Source organism: Nomascus leucogenys, chromosome 1a (assembly GCF_006542625.1).
Source record: "Nomascus leucogenys isolate Asia chromosome 1a, Asia_NLE_v1, whole genome shotgun sequence".
Classification (NCBI taxonomy): domain Eukaryota; kingdom Metazoa; phylum Chordata; class Mammalia; order Primates; family Hylobatidae; genus Nomascus; species Nomascus leucogenys.
The window spans coordinates 103,245,144-103,269,395 of NC_044381.1; the positions used below are offsets into that span (position 1 = coordinate 103,245,144).

At 39.7% G+C, this 24,252-nt stretch overlaps 1 protein-coding gene across 3 annotated transcripts in view; it reads left to right on the forward strand.

Annotated features, from left to right (window-relative positions):
- TOGARAM1 (TOG array regulator of axonemal microtubules 1) overlaps window positions 1–24,252 on the forward strand; it is a 112,248-nt gene that overhangs the window by 72,508 nt on the left and 15,488 nt on the right. For 2 of the 3 annotated variants that reach the window (XM_012504421.2, XM_030813850.1), the window contains 5 exons: window positions 4,731–4,836; window positions 5,679–5,914; window positions 7,400–7,558; window positions 13,614–13,740; window positions 15,586–15,704. In XM_012504421.2, the coding sequence (XP_012359875.2) occupies window positions 4,731–4,836; window positions 5,679–5,914; window positions 7,400–7,558; window positions 13,614–13,740; window positions 15,586–15,704 (747 nt within the window). Of the gene's footprint in view, window positions 1–4,730; window positions 4,837–5,678; window positions 5,915–7,399; window positions 7,559–7,755; window positions 7,954–13,613; window positions 13,741–15,585; window positions 15,705–24,252 lie in introns of those variants that run through there. The other variant, XM_030813851.1, reaches the window with a different exon arrangement.

Below are 24,252 nucleotides of genomic sequence, written 5' to 3' on the forward strand. Positions count from 1 at the left end.
GTTGTCCTGACATCTGTGCAACCTTCAGTGGAGGGGAGACCCAGAGTAGGTAGCTCCTATCCACAGGCAGGTCATGCTGATGTCTGTGCAGCTCTAAGTGGAGAGGAGACCCGGAGTGGGTAGCTCCTATCCACAGGCAGATCATTTTGGTGTCTCTGCAGCCCTCAGCAGAGAAGAGACCCAGAGTGAGTAGCTTGTATCTGCAGGCAGGTTGTGCTGATGAGTGTACAGCTCTCAGCAGAGAGGAGACCCACAGTGTGTAGCTTTTCTCCACAGGCAGGTCATCCCATCTTCCAGACTCTGGCCGAGTCCAGGATTTTTATGGGCTTCAGAGGGGAAGAAGTGCATGTTGATTGGTCCGTGGACAGGCCTGGAAAAAGCACCATAAGTTCTCACTCCAGTCTGTGGAACTAGCAGCCCAGTCCCACAAGCTTCAGTCTGTCCCTGGCTTGAAGGTGCAGCTTCACCTGCCCCTTTCTGCCCAGGGGCCTGTCTGCCCCCTGCCACCATCAACCTGATGTCCATAGTGCCCAGGCTGTTTGTGCTGAGGGGTGCCTGCAGGCCCACACCAAGCTGCCCTCAGCACCCTCCTGGCTTCCTTCCCATGCTTGTTGGTGCCCAAAGTCCAGAGGGGACCATGTCAGCACTACCCCAAGTGTGTGCACACCCGGCTAGGTCCTGACTGCACCCAGGATCAGCCACAACTTTGCTCCAAAATTGGAGGTTGTGCTGGGAGTGGGGAGAAGCAGGCAGTGGGAGAAGGCACTTCTGAGCCTGTTGGGGCAGGGGGGTTTCCAGGGCCCCTGAGAACACAGGAATGCCCAGGTCTGCAGCTGTGGCTGAGTGGCTGCAGCTGCACCCAGGAGGTCAGGGCTCCTACCCCTTCTACTCAGACAGGGGAATGGCTCCCACCTGTTCCTTGCTCCCGCTGGCTGTAGGGAGCACACAGTCCCAGCACACCTCCCCTGCCACAGCTGGTGTCTTCACAGCGGCCACTCCAGAGGGGCTGCCACTGCCATCAGTGTGACCCAATTAACATTTATAACACATTCCACCTACAGCAGCAGAATTCACATTCTGTTCAAGTCTACAAGATATATTTACCAAGAAAGACCTTATTCTGGGCTATAAAACAAGTAATTTAAAAGGAATCAGATTTTATAACTTTTGTTCTCTGGAATTAAATTGGAAATTAATGACAGGTATTTGGAAAATGCTCAAATATTTAGAAACTAAGTAACACACATACATGTAACCTATGGATCTAAGAAGAAATAAGAAATCAAAAGGAAAATTACAAACTATTTTGAATTTGATGAAATTTAGAATGAAACATCAAAATTTGTGGGATGTAGCCAAATTAAAGAGGAATATGTCACAGTATAACACCTATATTAGAAAAGAAGAAAAGTTCTATATCAAGGAAATCAGCTCTCACCTTAAGAAACTAGAAACAGAAGAGCACATGAAGCCCAAAGTAAGCAAAGAAAGGGAATAATAAAGATCTGTGTGGAAATCATTGCAGTGGAAAACAATAGAGAAAATCAATGAAAGCGAAAGCAGATTCTTGGAGAAGATCAATAAAATGGATAAGCCTCTAGTCAGATTGACCAAGAAAAAGAAGAGAAAAATTACAAACATCAAGAATGAGAGAAGAAATATCACTACTGATCATACAGCTGTTAAACAGATAATATAGAAATATGATAAACAGCATGATGCCCCAAAATTCAACAACTTAGATGAAATGGACAAATTATTTGAAAGACACGAACTACCAAAACTCATTCGTAAAGAAATAGATAACTTGTGACCGGGCACGGTGGCTCGTGCCTGTAATTCTAGCACTTTGGGAGGCCAAGGCAGGCAGATCACTTGAGGCCAGGAGGTGAAGACCAGCATGGCTAACATGGTGAAACTCCATCTCTAGTAAAAATACAAAAATTGGCCAGATGTGGCGGCCCATGCCTGTAATCCCAGTTATTCAGGAGGCTAAGGCACAAGAATCGCTTGAACCCGGAGGAGAAGGTTGCAGTGAGCTGAGATTGTGCCACTGCACTCCAGCCTGGGCAACAGAGTGAGACTCTGTCTCAAAAAAGTAATAATAATAATAATAACTTGTATAACCCAGCATCTATTCATGAAATTGAATTTTTATTTAAATTTTCCCACAAAGAGGCCAGGAGTGGTGGCTCACGCCTGTAATCTTTGCACTTTGGGAGGCCAAGGCGGGCAGATCACTTGAGGTCAGGAGTTCGAGACCACCTGGCCAACGTGAAACCTCATCTCTACTAAAAATACAAAAATTAGCCGGCCATGGTGGCACACACCTGTAATCCCAGCTACTCTGGAGGCTGAGGCAGGAGAATCACATGAACCCAGGAGGCGGTGGTTGCAGTGAGCTGAGATCGTGCCACTGCACTCCAGCCTGGGCAACAGAGCAAGACTCCCTCTCAAAACAAAACAAAAGTTTCCACAAAGAAACCTTCCGTTTCTGATAGTTTATCCCAAAATTTTTATGAAGATACCAATTCTACGTATACTTCTACAACATTGAATAAGATGGAGTTCTTCTCATCTCATTGATTGAGGCCACCATTACTCTGATACTAAAACCATACAAAGACAGGAAAACTACAGACTGATTCTTAATATAGCAAAAGAACAAAGACATAAAAATTCTTAACACAGAACTTCTTATTTCCCCTCTTCGTAATCTGAAATATACTTCTCCCTCAATGTTCACTGTCTTAGTTAATAGCCCTGCCTTACACATTTGGTTGTTCATTCCAAGTAAGGGTTGACTTCTTTTTGTCTTTGTTTGAGACAGAGTCTCGCTGTGTCACCCAGGCTGAAGTGCAGTGGCACGATCACAGCTTACTGCAACCTCGACCTCTGTGGGTTCAGGTGATCCTCCCACTTCAGCCACACAAGTAGCTGTGACTACAGGTGCACACTACCATGCTTGGCTAATTTTTGTATTGTTTGTAGAGACAGAGTTTCACCCAAGCTGGTCTTGAAATACTGGGCTAAAGCAATCCACCCACCTCAGCCTCCCAAAGTGTTAGGATTATAGGCGTGAGCCACTGCACCTGGCCTCTCATTTCTTTACATTCCATCAATTCTTATATTTTCAGAATATATCCTGAAACCAATTACCTACTGCAATCTCTGCTGCCATCCCTCCAGTTCATGCCGTAATTATCTCCCACATGGCTATCGTAGTTTCATCACTGGTTTCCATGCTTGTATTATTACTCCATCTCATATAACAGCCGTTGATACTGTTAAGATATAAACCAGACCGTGGGACTTCCTCACAGAAAGCACTTTGGTAGCTCTCTAGCACACTAGGGAAAAAATTTTAAATTCTTACCAAAAATTGTAACTCTTTATTACCAAGGGACAGATAATGAGGGATCAGCTAACCAGGCCTATTGTTAAATCATAAAAGGGTCTATTCATCAAGAAGACATATCAGTCCTAACACACACACACACACACACACACACACACACACACTTAAATATATATAGAGAGAGCATGCATGAATGCTTCAGAATACATGAAGAAAACAACTAATAGAAATTTAAGGAGAAATACACAAATCTACAATTATATCTATATTATAATTGTATAAGGTACACAATTATAGATTGTGCAAGTTAATATAATTATAATCTTTTAAATCTAAAAGATATAAAAGTTTTGTTTATAATGTAATCTAATAAAAGTGCACAGTAGTATTATGTCTAAAAAATCAATGTGCCTTAATTAAAAAATACTTAATTGCTAAAAAATACTACTGATCACCTGAACCCTCAGTGAGTCGTAATCTTTTTGCTAGTGGAGGATCTTACTTTGATGTTGATGGCTGCTGACTGATCAGGGTGGTAGTGGCTGGCTGTGGTAATTTTAGCAATCACAGCAAATATTACTGCTCATTGACAGTGTACCTGGTCACTCATGAGCTCTGATGGAGATGTACAAGGAGATTAATGTTGTTTTCATGCATGCTAACATAACTTCAATTCTGAAAATTTAGCACCTAAGAATCATACTGGTTTTGAAAGTCCTAGATGGCATCTTCTAATAGGAGGCTGTTTCATTTACATTGAATATCTGCTGTTTCGTGTAGCCACTTGTATCTATTACCTTACCTAGATCTTCTGGATAACTTGCTGCAGCTTCTACATTAGCACCTACTGCTTCACATTGCACTTTTATTTTTTTTTCTCTTTGAGACGGAGTGTTGCTTTGTCATCCAGGCTGGAGTGCAGTGGTGTGATCTTGGCTCACTGCAACCTCCACCTCCCTGGTTCAAGTGATTCTCCTGCCTCAGCCTCCTGAGTAGCCGGAATTACAGGTGTCCACCACCACACCCAGCTAATTTTTGTGTTTTTAGTAGAGACAGCGTTTCACCATGTTGGCCTGGCTGGTATTGAACTTCTGACCTCTTGATCCGCCTGCCTCAGCCTCCCAAAGTGCTGGTATTACAGGCATGAGCTACCGCACCCAGCCCACATTGCACTTTTATGTTATGGAGATGGCTTCTTTCCCTCAACTTCATGAACCAACCTCTGCTAAACTCAAACTTTTCTTCTGAAGCTTTCTCACCTTTCTGAACCTCTTCCTTGGCAATATTCCATACACAGAAAATAAGACATTTGTGATCCTGTTCCAGTTGAGTCCCATTTAACAAATGATCTTGTCATTTCTTTTTCCCATAGGGAGAAGAAAATTGAGGGACTGAATTTTATTAGATGCTTAGCTGCTTTTCATTCTGAGATACTGAACACAAAGTTGCATGAAACAAATTTTGCAGTTGTTCAAGAGGTAAACATTTTTCAGATGAGTTAAGGATTGTTAGAATAACAAAGGATAAATGTGCTATATTTATTTGACCTTTAAAATTTTTAAACAACTCTGTACCATATGCTATAAAAGGCTTGTATTTAATTAAAGTAGTCCATGTCTTAATTTGCAACATTAAGAGAAACTTAATAGATGTTGATTCTTAGGACAAAAGATAATATATATTAAGATGTGGGGTTTTGTTTGTTTTTGAAACGGAGTCTTGCTCTGTTGCCCAGGCTGGAGTGCAGTGGTGGGATCTCGGGTCACTGCAACCTTCTCCTCCTAGGTTCAAGAGACTCTCCTGCCTCAGTGTCCGAAGTAGCTGGGATTACAGGTACACACCACCACGCCTGGCTAATTTTTGTATTTTGAGTAGAGACAGGGTTTGACCCATATTGGCCAGGCTGGTCTTAAACTCCTGAGCTCAGGTGATCCACCCACCTCGGCCTCCCAAAGTGCTGGGATTATAGGTGTAAGCCACCACGCCCGGTTTAAGATATGTTACTTGAAGCTAGGAGTTTGAGACCAGCCGGCCCAACATGGCAAAACCCCATTTTGACTAAAAATACAAAAATTAGCCAGGCACGGTGGTGTGCACCTGTAATCCCAGCTACTCAGGTGGCTGAGGCACGAGAATTGCTTGGACCTGGGAGGCAGAGTTTGCAGTGAGCCGAAATCACGCTACTGCACTCCAGCCTGGTCGACAGAGGGAGACCCTAACTCAAAAAAAAAAAAAAAAAATTGTAAAATTCCTTTCCAAGTTATTATTACTGATTTTCTTGCAGAATATCAGCGAAATGTACATTTTGAATTTTTTTTAGGTGAAAAATTTACGTTCTGGAGTTTCTCGTGCTGCTGTGGTCTGTTTAAGTGATCTTTTCACTTATTTGAAAAAGAGCATGGATCAAGAGCTAGATACCACAGTAAAAGTTTTGTTGCACAAGGCTGGTGAATCAAATACATTTATAAGAGAAGATGTTGACAAAGCATTGAGAGCTATGGTTAATAATGTAACTCCTGCACGTGCAGTCGTTTCTCTTATCAATGGTGGACAAAGGTAATGTTCAAAATAACCTTGAAATGTCTTTAAACTAAAAATGAAATGTTGCAATCGGGAGTGTAGAAAAGAAACAAGCAAATCTTAGTAGTATATCAGTCAAAAAACATTTATTAAAAACTTCCTATGAGATAAACATACTACATGCTGAATGTGAAAAGAATAATGTTTTTATTATTTTTCTCATAGAATATGTATACTTCTTTTGTCCCTTGGTCACCTAGGAAAATGTCTGCCACACAAAATCATCTAGGCAATTTGGCTTTAGGAGCCTTACAATTATTATTTTTTTATTAATTTTTATTTCAATAGCTTTTGGGGTATAAGTGGTTTTTTGTTAAATGGGTGAATTGTATAATAGTGAATTCTGAGATTTTTGTGCACCCATCACTTGAGTAGTGTACGTTGTACCTAATGTGTAGTTTTTATCCCTCGCCCCCCTCCTGCTCTCCTGCTTTCTCTAAAGTTCATTATATAAAGTTCATTATATGTATCACCCTGTATGACTTTGCATACTCATAACTTAGCTGCCACTTACAGTTGAGAACATATGGTTTTTGGTGTTTCACTCCGTTATTAGAATAATGGCCTCCAGCTTCATCCAAGTTGCTGCAAAAGACACTATTTAATTCTTTTTAATGGCAGAGTAGTATTCCATGGTGTGTGTGTGTGTGTGTATATATATATATATATATACACACATACATATGAAAAACATTTTCTTTATCCACTGATTAGTCAATGGGCACTTAGGTTGGTTCCACATCTTTGTAATTTTGAATTTTGTTGCTATAAACATACATGTGCAAGTATCTTTTTCACATAATGACTTTTCATTTGGGTAGATTCCAAGTAGTAGGATTGCTAGATCAAATGGTAGATCTACTTTTAGCTCAATAAAAGTTATTGTAATAACGTTACCCTATTGTTATTCCAATAATGTTATTTACATTCATAGATCTATAACAAAATGTTTTTGTTTTGCTTTTAACTTGTGGGGAAGGGATAAGTAATGCAACTAATTTGACATTTTAGACTCACAGGATGATTGTTGAGGAGCTGTTAAATCATTTAACTTTAAGATAGATCTTTAGCCTCGCGTGGTGGCTCACACCTGTAATCCCAGCACTTTGGGGAGCCAAGGTGAGAAGATCTCTTGAGTCCAGGAGTTCGAGACCAGCCTGGGCAACGTAGTGAGACCTCATCTGTACTAAAAATAAAATCAAATTACCTGGGTGTGGTGGCACATGCCTGTGGCCTCAGCTACTTGGGAGGCTGAGGCAGGAGGATCTCTTGAACCCAGGAGGTCAAAGCTGCAGTAAGCCATGATTGCATCACTGCATTCCAGCCTCAGTGACAGAGCAAGACCCTGTCCCGAAAAACAAAACGAAAATGCAAACAAACAAAAACAACCCATAGATCCATAGATCTTTGGAGAATAGTTTATATAACAACTCTGTTTTAATTGATCATGTCTCCTTGTAGCCATTTACACATTGCTGTAAGAAGGTGTACAGCCCAGCATTTATCAGAAGTATTGGAATTTATGGAACCAGAACGTATTTTATCTGCAACAAAGGATATGGCTGAACGTATACTACCAGCTGCTGCTAAGTTTGCTCAAGACAGTTCACAAGAAACCAGGTGAATATCTGCTAATGTTTGCTAAATCTATTATTAATAAGGGCTTAAAAGCAGGAAAAGAAAGAAAGTTTAAAGAAGAATGAACATTTTCTAAATGGAGAAGTGGGGTCCCAGGGATTGGTGCTGGGGGATGGTCTTATTTAACCAGTTTGTAAATATTCTTGAGGGAGTGCACAGTGAATTCTCCAAATTTACAGATGACATTACATACTTCTGGGTAGTGAGATGCCAAGTCACAGGGATGAACTTCATGAAAACAGCACAAGACTGTATGAGTGGGCAGAAAAGTGGCAGAAGAACTTCATTATGGGCAAATGTAAGGTAATGCATTTAGGGGAAAATGATATATTTTCCAAGCAATCAGGTAAAATACGGAAATAGGTACACATGAAAAATACAGGAATAAGGCTGGTCGTGGTGGCTCACCCCTGTAATCCCAGCACTTTGGGAGGCTGAGGCGGGTGGATCACGAGATCAGGAGTTCAAAACAAGCCTGGCCAACATGGTGAAACCCTGTCTCTACTAAAAATACAATAAAATTAGTCAGGCGTGGTGGCAGGCGCCTGTAATCTCGCTACTCTGGAGGCTGAGGCAGGAGAATCGCTTGAACCCGGGAGGCGGAGGCTGCAGTGAGCAGAGATTGTGCCATTGCACTCCAGCCTGGGTGACAGAGCGAGACGCTGTCTCAAAGAAAATAAATAAAGAAAGAAAAGAAAAATACAGGAATAATGCATAACAATATATTATCCCACAAAACATGAGATATCTACAGTCTGAAAACTACACAAATTTCTGATGGTTGTATTGGAAAAACAATTTTATGAAGTTTAAGAACAGTCAGAGAAAGACAACACAATAATTAAGATGTGGATGGTATAATGGCTGTGGTGGTGACAGAAATTTTGGATGTAGTCAGATGCTTATGTTAAATTTCTAGTCCCCATCATTGTTTGTCCTTAAGCAAGTTACTTAATTTCTGTTAGTCTCTGTTTCCTTGTCTATAAAATTAGAAAGGGTGGACTAGGTGACCACTAATGTCCCATATAAAATCTAAAATTTTTATAGTAATGATATATGGCTGGGTGTGGTGGCTCACGCCTGTAATCCCAGCACTTTGGGAGGTGGAGGCAGGTAGATCACCTGAGGTCAGGAGTTTGAGACCAGCCCGCAAACATGGTTAAAACCCTGCATCTACTCAAAATATAAAAATTAGCCAGGCATGGTGGCACATGCCTGTAATCCCAGCTACCTAGGAGGCTGACGCAGGAGAATCACATGAACCTGGGAGGCGGAGGTTGCAGTGAGCTGAGATTGTGCCACTGCACTCCAGCCTGAGAAACAGAGTGAGACTCCATTTCAAAAAAAAAAAAAAAAAAAAAAAAAAAAAGGCTGGTTGTGGTGGCTCACACCTGTAATCCCAGCACTCTGGGAGGCTGAGGCGGGCGGCTCACGAGGTCAAGAGATTGAGACCATTCTGGCCAACACGGTGAAACCCCATCTCTACTAAAAATACAAAAATTAGCCGGGCATGGCGTCATGCGCCTGTAGTTCCAGCTACTTGGGAGGCTGAGGCAGGAGAATCTCTTCAGCCACTGCACTCCAGCCTAGAGACAGAGCGAGATTCCATCTCAAAAAAAAAAAAAGGATAATTTTTTAACAGAATCTGAGTCATAAAGATTAAAGAAGTATATAAAATGTTCATCATTTTAAGACAAAGATTCTCATTACTTTAGGTATCTGGAGTTAATATTATGGAACTCATTATACCTAATGATAATACAGAAAGTAAATATATTAGTTTTCCATTGCTGTGTAAACTTTAACACAAATGTAGGAGCTTAAGGCAACCACAGTTTTTGGCTTAGAGTTCTTTAGGTCAGAAGTCTGGCATGGCTCACCTCAGTTCACTGCCTATGGTTTCAGAAGGCCAAAATCAAGGTGATAGCAGTGCTGGGCTTTGCCAAATTCAATTCCTTATGGTTATAAGACTGAGGTCAGCTGGGCGTGGTGGCTCACACCTATAATCCCAGCACTTTGGGAGTTGGAGACAGGCGGATCACCTGAGGTCAGGAGTTCAAGGCCAGCCTAAACAACACGATGAAACCCATCTCTATTAAAAATACAAAAATTAGCTGGGCATGGTGGCATGTGCCTGTAATCCCAGCTACTCAGGAGGCTGAAGCAGGAGAATCGCTTGAACCTAGGAAGTGGAGGTTGCAGTGAGTCGAGATCACACTATTGCATTCCAACCTGGGTGACAGAGTGAGACAGAGGGTTGACTCAGGCCAGAACATCCGGCCAGTAGATGGACAGCAAGTGGTCAATGGGCAAGGAGCCCAGGACAGAGACAAACTTCTCAAAAATAAAAAATTAAAAAGACTGAGGTCTGCATTTCCTTGCTGGCTGTCAGTGAGGGTCCTTGCTCAGCTCCTTAACACCACTCAACTCACATTTCTTTGCATGCAACCCTCCTCTGTTTTTAAGCCAGCAATAACATGTTGAGCTCCCCTTCATAGGATTTTTCAGACTTCCTCTTTTTGTACCAGTCACAGAAAACGCTCTCCCTTTTTTTTTTTTTTTTTTTTTTTTTTTTTTTTTGGAGACAGAGTCTTGCTCTGTCGCCCAGGTTGGAGTGCAGTGGCGCGATCTCGGCTCACTGCAAGCTCCGCCTTACAGGTTCAAGCGATTCTGCCTCAGCCTCCCAAGTAGCTGGGACTACAGGCGCCTGCCACCACACCTGGCTAATTTTTTATATTTTTGGTAGAGATGAGGTTTCACTGTGTTAGCCAGGATGGCCTCGACCTCCTGACCTTGTGATCTGCCTTCCTCGGCCTCCCAAAGTGCTGGGATTATAGGCGTGAGCCACCGCACCCCGCCAGAAAGCTCTCTGCTTTTAAAGGCTCGTTTGATTAGATTAATTCCACCAGATCATGTCATTACTTTAAGGTTAACTGTACTATATGAAATAATCTTGGGAGTGATATCTTATTATATTCACACATTTTAGGGATTGGAGCAGGACATCTTTGGGGAACCATTTTAAAGTTCTGCATATCATGTTAATGTTCAAAAAAATTCAAGAGAGTTAGATCACGATAGGCTAGTTAGGAATAAAGGATGTTCTTTTCTCCCTATCACCTTGTTAAAAAAAAAAAAAAAGATTTCTTAATGGCAATCTCATGTGCTTCTTTACTTAACCTTTCCTTGATGGCATAGTAATTCTTTCTAGCCCATTTTGTCATTTCTTGGATTCTTATTTAAAATTATAAAATTATAAAATGGTTACAATTAATTTTGGAGTTTTATATTTCTCACATTTTGTGTCCCTGGTCTCTGCTGACTTGTTTTAGCCTTTCTCATATCATTGGGCCCCCTATAATAGACCTAGAGTCCTTAACATTCCAGGCTAAACATTAGAATTGCCCTTGAAAATATAACTGGTTAGGAGCTACTTATCTGGATATAGACTTTATTCTGGTTGTGGAGAAAGGTAATATTTATTCTCTGACATCACTTCTCTTTCTGCAATTTCATTACATTTGAAGGGGTCAGGTTGAGATATGTGATCTTTTTCTTTTTGGAGACAGGGTCTTGCTCTTTAGCCCAGGCTGGAGTACAGTGGTATAATCTCGGCTCACTGCTACCTCCGCCTCCTGAGCTCAAGTGATCTTCCCACCTCAGCCTCCCGAGTAGCTGGGACTACAGGCGTGTGTCACCACACCTAGCTAAGTTTTGTATTTTTTGTAGAGATGGGGTTTTGCCATGTTGCTGAAGCTGGTCTTGAACTCTTGGGCTCAAGCAGTCCACCTACCTTGTCCTCTCAAAGTGCTGGGATTGTAGGTGTAAGCCACTGCGCCTGGTCAAGATGGGTGGTCTTAAGATCATCCTGTATCCACCCCATCCACAAAACCACACAAAAGCCTGCCTTTTTCTCGTTCCTTTTTTTTTTTTTTTCCCAAGACTCTGTCACCCAGGCTACAGTGCAGTGGTGCGATCTCGGTTCACTGCAACCTCCACCTCCCAGGTTCAAGTGATTCTCCTGCCTCAGCCTCCTGAGTAGCTGGGATTATAGGCATGTGCCACCATGCCTGGCTAATGTTTGTATTTTTAGTAGACACGGGGTTTCGCCATGTTGGCCAGGCTGGTCTCTAACTCCTGGCCTCAAGTGATCCGCCTGCCTTGGCCTCCCAAAGTGCTGGGATTACAGGTGTGAGCCACCACGCCCAGCCTCTTCTCTGGTTCTTTCTGTGCCATATATTCCAAGTTGTGAGTAAAAGTGTAACTGTGATTTATTTTAGGGCCCGGCCTCCTTGAAGATGAATAGTGTGGTACTGTTCTGAAGTAGTATAAGACATCTGTGTGCTAAAATATCTCCAGTATGCACTTTCATGATATCTGAATTTCCACCCTTAGAATCACTGGGCTTAAAGTATTATGCTAAGATGATTATTTTAAAATTCATATAAGGCCGGGCGTGGTGGCTCATGCTTGTAATCCCAGCGCTTTGGGAGGCCGAGGCGGGCGGATCACAAGGTCAGGAGATCGAGACCACAGTGAAACCCCGTCTCTACTAAAAATACAAAAAATTAGCTGGGCGTGGTGGTGGGCGCCTGTAGTCCCAGCTACTCGGAGAGGCTGAGGCAGGAGAATGGCGTGAACCCGGGAGGTGGAGCTTGCAGTGAGCCGAGATCGTGCCACTGCACTCCAGCCTGGGCGACAGAGCAAGACTCCGTCTCAAAAAAAAAATAAATAAATAAAAATAAAAAAATAAAATTCATATAAATAAAAAAACCTAGTTTTTGAGATTATTACCTTTATTAACATATCAGACACAATTTTATCAGCTAACCTTGGGTGTATTTTAGTTAGTAAAGAATAGGATTTTGAAGAATCAGAACCCTGGTAAGTTTTGGCTAGGGAAAAACAGAGAGTGAGAAATACAGGACCTAGGGAGGGTTTACTTAGGCCAGAACATCCGGCCAGTAGGTGGACAGCAAATGGTCAATGGGCAAGGAGCCCAGGACGGAGGAAAACTTCACAATTTTTCCAAATGCCGGCGTTGATATGGACCTTGGGGCACCTGAAAAATAGAATCAAAGCTTTTGTCTCTCCATCTGGCACATGGCAGAAGGATTTGAAGACAGTGACTTTAAAGGGGGATTATGGGAGCATCCCAACAGATGCTTTTTTTTTTTGAGACGCAGTCTAACTCTATTGCCCAGGCTGGAGTGCAATGGCGTGATCTCGGTTCACTGCAACCTCCACCTCCTGGATTCAAATGATTTTCCTGCCTCAGCCTCCTGAATAGCTGGGATTACCTGAGTGCGCCAAAACATCCGGCTAATTTTTGTATTTTTTTAGGAGAGACGGGGTTTCATCATGTTGGCCAGGCTGATCTCTAACTCCTGACCTTGTGATCCTCCTGCCTTGGCCTCCCAAAGTGCTGGGATTACAGGCGTAAGCCACTGTACCGGGCCACAGATGCTTCTTAACTTACAATGAGGTTATATCCCAATAAACCCATCATGAATAGGAATTCATCATAAACCAAAAGTGCATTTAATACACCTAACCTACCAAACATCATAACATAGCCAAGCCTTACCTTAAACATGCTGAGAACACTTACATTAGCCTACCCTTGGACAGAATCATCTGGCAACACAGTACGTTGTAGAGTATGGTGATCATATGGCTGACTGGGAGCTGTGGCTCGCTGCTCCTGCCCAGCATCTTAAAAGAGTGTCATACTGCATATGACTAGCCATGGAAAAAATCAAAATTCAAAGTATGGTTTCCACAGAGTTGTATCTCTTTCACACTATTATAAAGTTGAAAAATTGTAAGTCGAAACGTTGTAAGTCGGGGACCATCTATACCCTGTAGGGTATCCTATACAGTTAGGATATCTATATTTTGGTGGTTATTTAAAATAGGGATGGTAATCTTGATGTTTGATAGGTGTTTTTTTTCTATTGAAACAATGCATCTAAGGTCAGAAACTGACCTTATTAATGTCTAAAAAGTAATATACCTATTTTTCAAATACTCATAGGTATTATGGTCGAAAGATGCTGTTCTTCATGATGTGTCATCCTAACTTTGAAAAAATGCTTGAAAAGTATGTCCCATCTAAAGATTTGCCATATATTAAGGACACTGTTAGAAACTTACAGCAAAAGGTATGTGGAAAAAGTTTGTTTTATAAACAACTTTATAAGCAAAGCTTGTTTTTACATCCAGGTAAAGGATAGGAATAGTTATTTATTTGATTATTTCTCTTTTAATCATTTGGACTATATCTGCAATAGCATTTCAACAGTTACAGTACTAAGTAGACATACATATTGTCGAGTCTTGGAAGTAAATGTTTATCGCACAGAAGCTTGATGTTTGGTAGAATATAGTTGGGCTTATTGGAGTTAACAAGACATGGGTTTGAATTGCAGCTCTAACAGTTAGCAATTGTGTAACTTACACATGCCTCTTCCTTTCTCTAACTAGAATTCTCACTTTATAAAATGAGGTTAATAATGTTTACCATGTTTAGTCCCTGCTTTATTTACCCTGTATGTTCCACTATTAGAGCTATTACCACACTGCAGAACATTTATAGGGAGCTCCGTGAGGGTAAGTGCAATGTCTTTTTTTTTTGAGACAGAATCTTGCTCTGTCACCAGGCTAGAGTGCAGTGGCATGATCTTGGCTCACTGCAACCTCCACCTCTCAGGTTCAAGCGATTTTCCTGCCTCAGCCTCTCGAGTAGCTGGGATTACAGGCACCCGCCACCACGCTCAGCTAATTTTTTGTATTTTTTAGTAGAAACGGGGTTTCACCATGTTGGCCAGGCTTGTCTTGAACTCCTGACCTCAGGTGATCTGCCTGCCTCGGCCTCCCAAAGTGCTGGGATTACAGGTGTGATCCAGTGCGCCCAGCCATGCCATGTCTTATTTGTCCTGGTAGATAATGGGAATTCAGTAATGTCTGTGAAATGAGTGACTGAGAGAATACCAAGTGAAATAAAATATGAGAAGTAATCTATTTTTATATTATTTTAAAAATATGTTTAATTTAATAAAGTAAAATTTTTCTATTGTAATTTATGTCATTTCTCTCTGATGACCTTGGGATAAGGACTCACTTATGAAGGAATAATATTACAAAGATAATGTAGCAATAGACCTTTTAGAGCATTTTTTTCTGCCCATTGATCTTGAAGGTTTCAGCTTAGTTCATATTAGAACTTATTAATATAACCATGCAAAAAAACCATAATCTGACTAAAATGAAGCAGATTGCATCTGTGAGTCTTTCCAATACAGGAAAGGTTTTAAATAGTTCTCATCAAAATGTTTATTCTCACACTCATAATGTTGCATAGGAACAACAGTGTTCAGTGTTTATGGACTGTGTTCATATATTCTACATAGATTTTAAGCTTTAAGAAGAGTAGTTACAAAATACAGCATATTATTATTATTATTATTGTTTTTTTAAACAGAGTCATGCTCTATTGCTCAGGCTGGAGTGCAGTGGCACGATCTTAGCTCACTGCAACCTCTGCCGCTGGGTTCAAGGGATTCTCCTGCCTCAGCCTCCCGAATAGCTAGGATTACACCACCACGCCCAGCTACTTTTTGTGCTTTTAGTCAAGACAGGGTTTCCCCATGTTGGCCCAGCTGGTATCGAACTCCTGACCTCAGATGATCCACCTGCCTCAGCCTCCCAAAGTGCTGGGATTGCAGGTGTGAGACACTGCACCCAGCCCAAAATACAGCATACTAATTTTTAGTTTTTAACTCGTTTTTACAAGTCAATATATATTTTCCCATTAGTCACGTATTTTGTTAATTTACTGCTAACTACAAGGTGTTTTATGTATCTCACACTCTTTAAAGCATACCAGATTATTAAAATACTTTCCATCTTAAAAAATCAGTGATGCCTACTTTGAAAATTACTTTGTGTAAGTTATTTCACTACTAGTTTTAAAATTTGTATTACACTAATTTTATATTTACTTGCAGGGTTTGGGGGAGATACCATTAGATACGCCTTCAGCAAAAGGAAGACGATCTCATACTGGCAGTGTTGGAAATACAAGATCATCATCTGTTTCTAGAGATGCTTTCAGTTCAGCTGAAAGGTAAGATGATGTAATAGTCCTCATCAGAGAAATTACTCCCTTGTGATAGTAGTCTCATTTGGATGTTTTCATAAACTACCCCAGGGGTACTTGCCACAATTTAATGGAGTTTTAAAAGTTTGGTTAGTATCCAGAAAGTGTGAGGTAATTAGATTTAATAAGAAAATTATATATTTACAGCAACTTGCTTTTATTTGCACTAGACATTAGCAGTGCTTTAGTGTTATTGAACTTGTCGATGTTAGGCCTATTTTGGACAACCCTGATTAATTTTTAAAACATTTATAGCCGTTATTTTTCCCCCGATTGTAAAATAATACATAATTATGGTTAAAGGGGAAAAAAAACCTTTACAAAATGAAAGCATTACAAGGATTCGGAAGGCCAGAAACGGTGGCTTACACCTGTAATCCAAGCACTTTGGGAGGCTGAGGCAGGCAGAATTGTTTGAGCTCAGGAGTTCAAGATCAGCCTGGGCAACATGGCAAACCCTGTCTCTACCAAAAAAATACAAAAATTAGCCCGGCCTGGTGGTTTTTGTTACCTGTGCTTTTGAGGTCTTAGTCATCAATTATTTACCTAGACCAATGTCCAGAAGAGTACTGCCTAGATTTTCTTCTTGTATTTTTATAAATGTAGGTCCCAAATTTAAGTCTTTAATCCATTTAGTTGATCTTTATATAAGGTGAGAGATACTGTTTCATTCTGCATATGGCAATCTAATTTTTTCAGCATCATTTATTAAAAAGAGTGCTCTTTCCTCCGTGTATGTTCTTGTCAGCTTTGTCAAAGATCAGATTGTTGTAGATATGTGGCTTTATTTCTGGGTTCTCTATTCTGTTCCATTAATGTATGTATCTGTTTTTAGACCAGTACCATGTTGTTTGGGTTTTATAGCCTTATAGTGTGATTTGAAGCCAGGTAATGTGATGCCTCAGCATTGTTGGTTTTGCTTAGGGTTGCTTTGGCTGGCTGGGTGCCGTGGCTCACACCTGTAATCCCAGCACTTTGGGATGCTGAGGCGGGCGGATGATGAGGTCAGGAGTTCGAGACCAGCCTGGCCAACATAGTGAAACCCCATCTCTAGTAAAACTACAAAAAAATTAGCCGGGCTTGGTGGAGGGTGCCTGTAATCCCAGCTACTTGGGAGGCTGAGGAGGAGAATTGCTTGAATCCGGGAGGCGGAGGTTGCAGTGAGCTGAGATTGCGCCATTGGATTCCAGCCTGGGCAGAGTGAGACTCCATCTCAAAAAAAAAAAAAAAAAAAAGATTGCTTTGGCTACTTGGGCTCTTTTTTTGTTCCAAAAAAAGGTTCAGTGAGCCATGAATTTTAGGATTGTTTTTTCTAAGTCTGTGATAAATGATATTGGTATTTTGATAGGGATTGCATTCAAACTGTAGACTGCTTTTGGCAGTATGGTCATTTTAATTATTCTGATCCATGAACCTGGGATGTTTTTCCATTTGTTTGTGTCATCTACAACTTCTTTTGTCAGCGTTTTTTAGTTTTCCTTGTAGAGATCTTTTACCTCCTTGGTTAAAAATATACTCCTAGGTATTTTATTTATTTTTTAGCTATTATAAGTGGGATTGCCTTCTTGATTTGTTTCTCAGCTTATTCCTTATTGGTATATAGAAATGCTATTGATTTTTTTAAGTTGATTTTGTATCTTGACACTTTACTGAATTCGCTTATCAAATCTAAGAGTCTTTTGGTGGAGTCTTTGGGGTTTTCTAGATATAAGATCATATCATCAGCAAACAGGGATAATTTTACTTTTGCAGTTGGGTGCCTTTTATTTTTTTCTCTTGCATGATTACTTTATCTAGGACTTAAAGTACTGTGTTGAATAGAAGTGGTGAAAGTGGGTATCTTTGACTTGTTCCAGTTCTTGGAATGCTTTCAACTTTTTCCTGTTTAGTATGATGTTGGCTGTGGATTTATTGTATATGGCCTTTATTATGTTGAGGTATGTTCCTTCTGTGCCTATTTTGTTGAGGATTTTTATCATGAAGTGATGATGAATTTTATCAAATGCTTTTTCTGCTTCCTTTGAGATAATCATATGGTTTTTGTCCTTAGCTATGTTTGTGTGATGTATCATATTTTTTTAATTCCGTGTGTTGAGCCATCCTTGCATCCCTGGCGTAAAACCCAATTGATCCTGATATTTTATCTTTTTGACGTGCTGTTGTTGCTAGTATTTTGTTGAGGATTTTTACATCTATATTTTTAAGGGATGTTAGTCTGTAGCTTTCGTCTCTTGTTGTGTCTTTGCCTTGTTTTGATATCAGGGTGATATTGGCCTCATAGAATAATTTAGGGCAGATTCCGCCTCTGCAATTTTTGGAAAGTTTCAGGATGATTGGTATAAGTTTTTGTTTTATTTATTTATTTATTTGTTTGTTTATTGTACATTTGGTAGAATTGAACTGTGAACCCATCTTGTCCTGTGGGCTTTTTTTGCTTACTGATTCATTCTCACTACTCACTGGTCTGTTCAGGATTTCTGTTTCTTCCTGGTTCAATCTTGGGGGGGTGTATGTTTCCAGGAATTGAAATGTAGTTGCTCATAATAGTCTCTGATGATCCCTTGTTTATTCTGTTGTATCAGTCGTAATGTCTCGTTTCTGATTTTGTTTATTTGGATCTTCTGTCTTAAGCTAGCTAGTGATTTATTAATTTTATCTTTTTGAAGAACCAGTTTTTCAATTCATTGATGAATTCTGGGGTGTATGGAGGTTATTCCATTTAGTTCTTGTCTGATCTTTGTTACTTATTTTGTTTGGCTAACCTTGGGGGTTTGTTTTATTATGGTTTTTCTAGTTTCTTGAAGTGTGATGTTAAGTTGTGATCTTTTTACTTTTTTTTTTGTTTTATGGAGACAGGGTCTCACTCTGTTGCCTAGGGTGAAGTGTAGTGGCATCATCATAGCCCACTGCAGCCTCAAATTCTTAGGCTCAAGCAATCCTCCTGCCTCAGCCTCACAAACTGCTTTCTACTTTTTTCATGTAGGCATTTAATGCTATAAATTTCCCTCTTAACACTGCTTTTGCTGTACCCCACAGGTTTTGGTATGTTGTGTTTCCCTTTTAATTTACTTCAAAAAATGTTTTAAATTTTTGTCATTGACTCTATGGTCGTTCCGGAGTATGTTGTTTAATTTCCATGTATTTGTATAGTTTCTAAATTTCCTCTTGATATTGATTTCTAGTTTTATTCCGTTGTGGTCTAAGAAGATACTTGATTTGATTTCAGTTTTTAAAAATTTGTTGGGACTTATTATGAGACCTAACATATGGTCTGTGTTGAAGAATGTTCCATGTGCTGATGAGAAAGATGTATATTCTGCAGTTTTGAGGTCAAATGTTCTGTAAATGTTTGTTAAGTACATTTGGTCTAAAGTCCAATTTAAATTCAGTGTTTCTTTGTTAATTTTCTGTCTCAATAATCTGCCTAGTACTGTGAGTGGAATGTTCAAGTCCACACTCAAAACAGGATTGTTTTGCTGTCTCTTTCTTTAAGTCTAGTAAATATTTGTTTTATGAATCTAGGTGATCCAGTGTTAGGTGCATATATATTTGGGATTGTTATAGCTTCTTGCTGAATTCATCCCTTATCATTATCATCCCTTCTTTGTCTTTTTTTTTTTTAACTGTTTTTGATTTGAAGGTTGTGTTATCTGATGTAAGCATAGCTACACCTGATCACTTTTGGCTTCCATTTATGTAGAGTATCTTTTTTTTTTTTTTTTTTTTTTTTTGAGACGATGTCTCACACAATTGCCCAAGCTGGAGTGCAGTGGCACGATCTCAGTTCACTGCAGCCTCCACCTCCCAGGTTCAAGGGATTCTCCTGCCTCACCGTCCCTAGTAGCTGGGACTATAGGCACGCACCATCATGCCCGGCTAATTTTTGTAGTTTTAGTAGAAACGGGGTTTCACTATGTTGGCCAGGCTGGTCTTAAACTCCTGACCTCATGATCCATCCGCGTTGGCCTCCCAAAGTGCTTGGATTACAGGTGTGAGCCACCGTGCCCAGCCTAGAATATCTTTTTCTACCCTTTTAATTTTAGTCTATGTGTCTTTTCAGCTAGAGTGAGTTTTTTATAAGCAGCATATGGTTGGATCATGTTTTTTATCCAGTTTGCCAATCTGTAACTTTTAAGTAGAGCATTTAATCCATTTGCATTCAAGGTTAATATTGATATGTGAGAATTTGTTCCTGTCATATTGTTAAGTGTTATCTCCCTGTTTTATAAATTATTTGTTTTTTTCTTTTTCTCTGTTTGTTTTTGTGGTTTGGTGGAATTCTGTCATGTTGCCTTTTGATTCCTTTCTCTTCCTCCTTTATATGATTGCTTTATTTGACCTATGAGTTTTATACTTTCTTATGTTCTTATGATAGCAAATATCGACCTTTGTTTCCATGTTTAGGACCCATTTGGGTATTTCTTATAGGGCCAGTCTAGTGATGACAAAGTGTATTAACATTTGCTTATTTCAAAATTATTACTATGACCTCTTTGTTCTGTTTTTAAATATATTTTATTTTATTTTTATTTTATTTTATTTTATTTTACTTTATTTGAGACAAGGTCTGGAGTGCAGTGGTGTGATCACATCTCACCACAGCCTCGACCTCCTGGGTTCAAGCAATCCTGTTTCAGCCACTGGAGTAGCTGGGACCACAGGTGCATACCACCATGCCTGGCTAATATGTTGCCCAGGATGGTCTCAAACTCCTGGGCTTCACGGATCCTCCCACATTAGCTTTCCAAACTGCTGAGATTACAGGCATGAGCCACCACATCTGCCTTTAAATATATTTTAAACACTATTGGCTGGGTGCAGTGATATGCACCTGTAATCGTAGCACTTTGGGAGGCTGAGGTGGATGGATTGCCTGAGCTCAGAAGTTCAAGACCAGCCTAGGCAACATGGAGAAACCCTGTTTCTACTAAAAATACAAAATATTAGCTGGGCGTGATGGCGCATGCCTGTAATCCCAGCTACTCGGGAGGCTGAGGCAGGAGAATCCTTTGAACCCAGGACGGAGAGGCAGAGGTTGCAGTGAGCTGAGATTGCTCCATTGCACTCCAGCCTGGGTGACAGAGTGAGACTCTGTCTCAAAAAAACAAAACAAAACAAAACAAGAAAACAAAAAAAAGAAAAACACTATTGAAAAATTATACGAATACATCATATTCATAGTATACATGGGTATCTCTCATATTTTCTGTATTTGTATATCTTTGAAATATTTCATAAACTAAAATGACATAAAAAATAAAGATGTATGTGAAAATATACGCTTTGGGACCTTGATATTTTAAGTACAGCCCACAAAACAGCCACATTGGCATCACCTAGGAGCTTTTTAGAAACGCAATTTTTTTTTTTTTTGAGATGGAGTCTCGCTCTGTCGCCCAGGCTGGAGTGCAGTGGCATGATCTCAGCTCACTGCAATCCCCGCCTCTCGGGTTCATGCCATTCTCCTGCCCCAGCCTCCCAAATACCTGGGACTACAGGCACCTTCCACCACGCCTGGCTAATTTTTTTTTTTTTTTTTTTTTTTTTTTTTTTTTTTGTATTTTTAGTAGAGACAGGGTTTCACCGTGTTAGCCAGGATGGTCTCGATCTCCTGACCTCGTGATCTGCCCATCTCGGCCTCCCAAAGTGCTGGGATTGCAGGCGTGAGACACCGTGCCCGGCCTTTTTTTTTTTTTTTTGAGATGGAGTCTTACTCTGTCACCCAGGCTGGAGTGCAGTAGCAGGATCTCAGCTCACTGCAACCTCCGCCTGTTGGGTTCCAGTGATTCTCCTGCCTCGGCCTCCTAAGTAGCCGGGACTACAGGCGTGTGCCACCACACCCCACTAATTTTTGTATTTTTTGTAGTGACAGGATTTCACCATGTTGGCCAGACTGGTCTTGAACCCCTGACCTCAGGTGATCCACCCACCTCGGCCTCCAGAAGTGCTACGATTACAGACATGAGCCACCACACCCAGCCAGAAATGCAAAATGCTATTCTCCTTCCAGACCTACTAAATAAGAATTGGCAATTTTTCTACCTTGATATTATATAATCTCATAAGATCCTGGATCAGATATCTTCGTCAAAAAATGCTTTTTGGAACCCATTAAAAAACGCTTTCTTAACATCCATTCAGAGCATACTGTGTGGGGGGCCTTTTCCTAACACTGAAGTTGTTTCATAGATATTTCTCAAGTTGGGTTTATCTGATATTTTCTCACAATTAGAAGAAGTTATGCAAGAACACCACAGAAGTGATGTTGTACCCTTCTCACTGTATTACATCACAAGGTACATGATGTTGTTATGTCTTACTACTGATAACTTTGATCATTAGCTTATGGTGGTTTCTGCTAGGCACTGTACTATTTTTCCCTTTTTAGTTAATAGATATCTTTGGAAACTTTGAGACTGTGTAAATATCCTATTTCTCAGCATACATATGCCCACTAATTTTATCCACCTCTGAGAAATTTTGCCTACAGCAGTTAGTACATGGTTTTTTGCCTAATAATGATCTATTTTCTTGATTTCTTCTACATTCATTGGTTTATTTTTTTCTTTACAGAAAAACTGTTCCATTTCCTTCGTATGTTTATTTATGGAAATATTCATTTATATTCGTGAAGACCAATGGATTTCTGTTTTATTCTGTGGGGTATAATCGAATACTGGCATTATTTCCCTCTTCAAATGGGTCTAGCTTTAGGAGCTCCCTCAGGTTGGCTGCTGTGCTTTTACAACATGCCCCATCCATTTACTTTCTGTCAGCAAATGATTCTCCAGGATCTTCTTGTATTTCATTTCCTCCTTTCAAATCTGTGTGCTTCTAATTTATTTTTCCTACCTTAATACTATACTGGTTAGAATATCAAATATAATGTTAAATAGAAGTAATAACAGACATCTTTACCTTATTCCTGATCTTTGGGACAAAATGTTCAGCATTTCACCATTGTGTATGATATTAGCTGTAGGTTTCATAGCAAGCTCTTTATCAAATTAATGAAGTTTCCTTCTAGTTTGTGAGGTTTTAATCATGAATGGGCGTTGAATTTTTCTCAAATGCCCTTCCAGCATCTATTAAGATAATTATATTTTTTGTTTATTTTGTTACTATTGTGACTTGTGTTAAATGTTAAAAATGATAACTTGTATTCCTTGGATTAGCCCCACTTGGTGATGATGATGTGTCATATTTTTTAATATATTACTGGGTTTTATTTACTAAAATTATTTAAGTATTTTTGTGTCTATAATCATGAGGTCTTTAGTTTCCTTGTCTTAGAATGTCTTTGGATTTGGTATTGGGATAATGCTGAATAATCCCTTGTGGTTTCTTCTTCAGTACAGGTGCTATTTAGAAGTGTGTTTAATTTTCAAATATTCGGAGATTTTCTAAATATCGTTTTGTTAATGATTTTAAATTTCATTCTGCTCTGTCATTGAACATGCTCCATAGGATTCTAGTTCTTTTAAACTTCTTGAGACTTGTTTTATGGCCCAGCATGTGTTCTATATTACTGACTATTTTATATCTACTTGAAAGAATGTGCATTCTGCTCTTGTTGAATGTAGCATTCTATAAAATGTCAGTTATGTTAAGTCGGTTGTTATTCAAGTGTTCTATAATCTTACTGATTTTTTTCTACTTGTTCTATCACTTGCTGAGATAGGAGTATTGACATCCCCAACGTATTTGTGGATTTATTTATACTTTCTGTTGTATCACTTTTTGCTTCATGTATTTTGATACACTGTGATTACGTTTAAATACATTGAGGATAGTTGTGACTTTCTGACAAATTGGTCCTTTTGTCATTATGAAGTACCTTTATCGCTGGTAATATTCTTTGTCCCGAAGTCTATGTTAGTAGACTATTTTAGTTTTATTTTGATAGAAGATTTGCATGGTATGTCTTTCTTTAAATTACAGTGTTACGGAGATGTAATTCTCCTACTATATAATTCATCTATTTAAGACATGCAATTCAATGTTTTTTACTACACATGGTGTCCAACCTAGGATGATTCAACTTACGATTTTTCAACTTTACAATGGTGCAAAAGCAGTATGCATTTAGTACAGTAGAAACTATACTTTGAGTATTCATACAATCATTCTGTTTTTCACTTTCAGTATAATATTTAATAAATTATTCATTATAAAATAGGCTTTGTGGTAGATTATTTGCCCCAGTATAGGATAACGTAAGTGTTCTGAACACGTTTAAGGTAGGCTACACTAAGCTATGATGTTCAGTAGGTTAGATGTATTGAATGCATTTTTGACTTAAGATATTTTCAACATACAGTGGGTTTATCAGGATGTAACTCCATTGCAAATCGAGGAGCATGAGTATATTCAATGAGTTGTGTAACTGTTATCATAATTTTAGAATATTTTTGTCACCTTAAAAGAAATCTCATACTTATTAGCAGTCATTCCCCATTTCTCAACAATCTTCCCTTCCCCAGCCCTAGGCAGTCTGTCTTCTGTTTCTATGGAT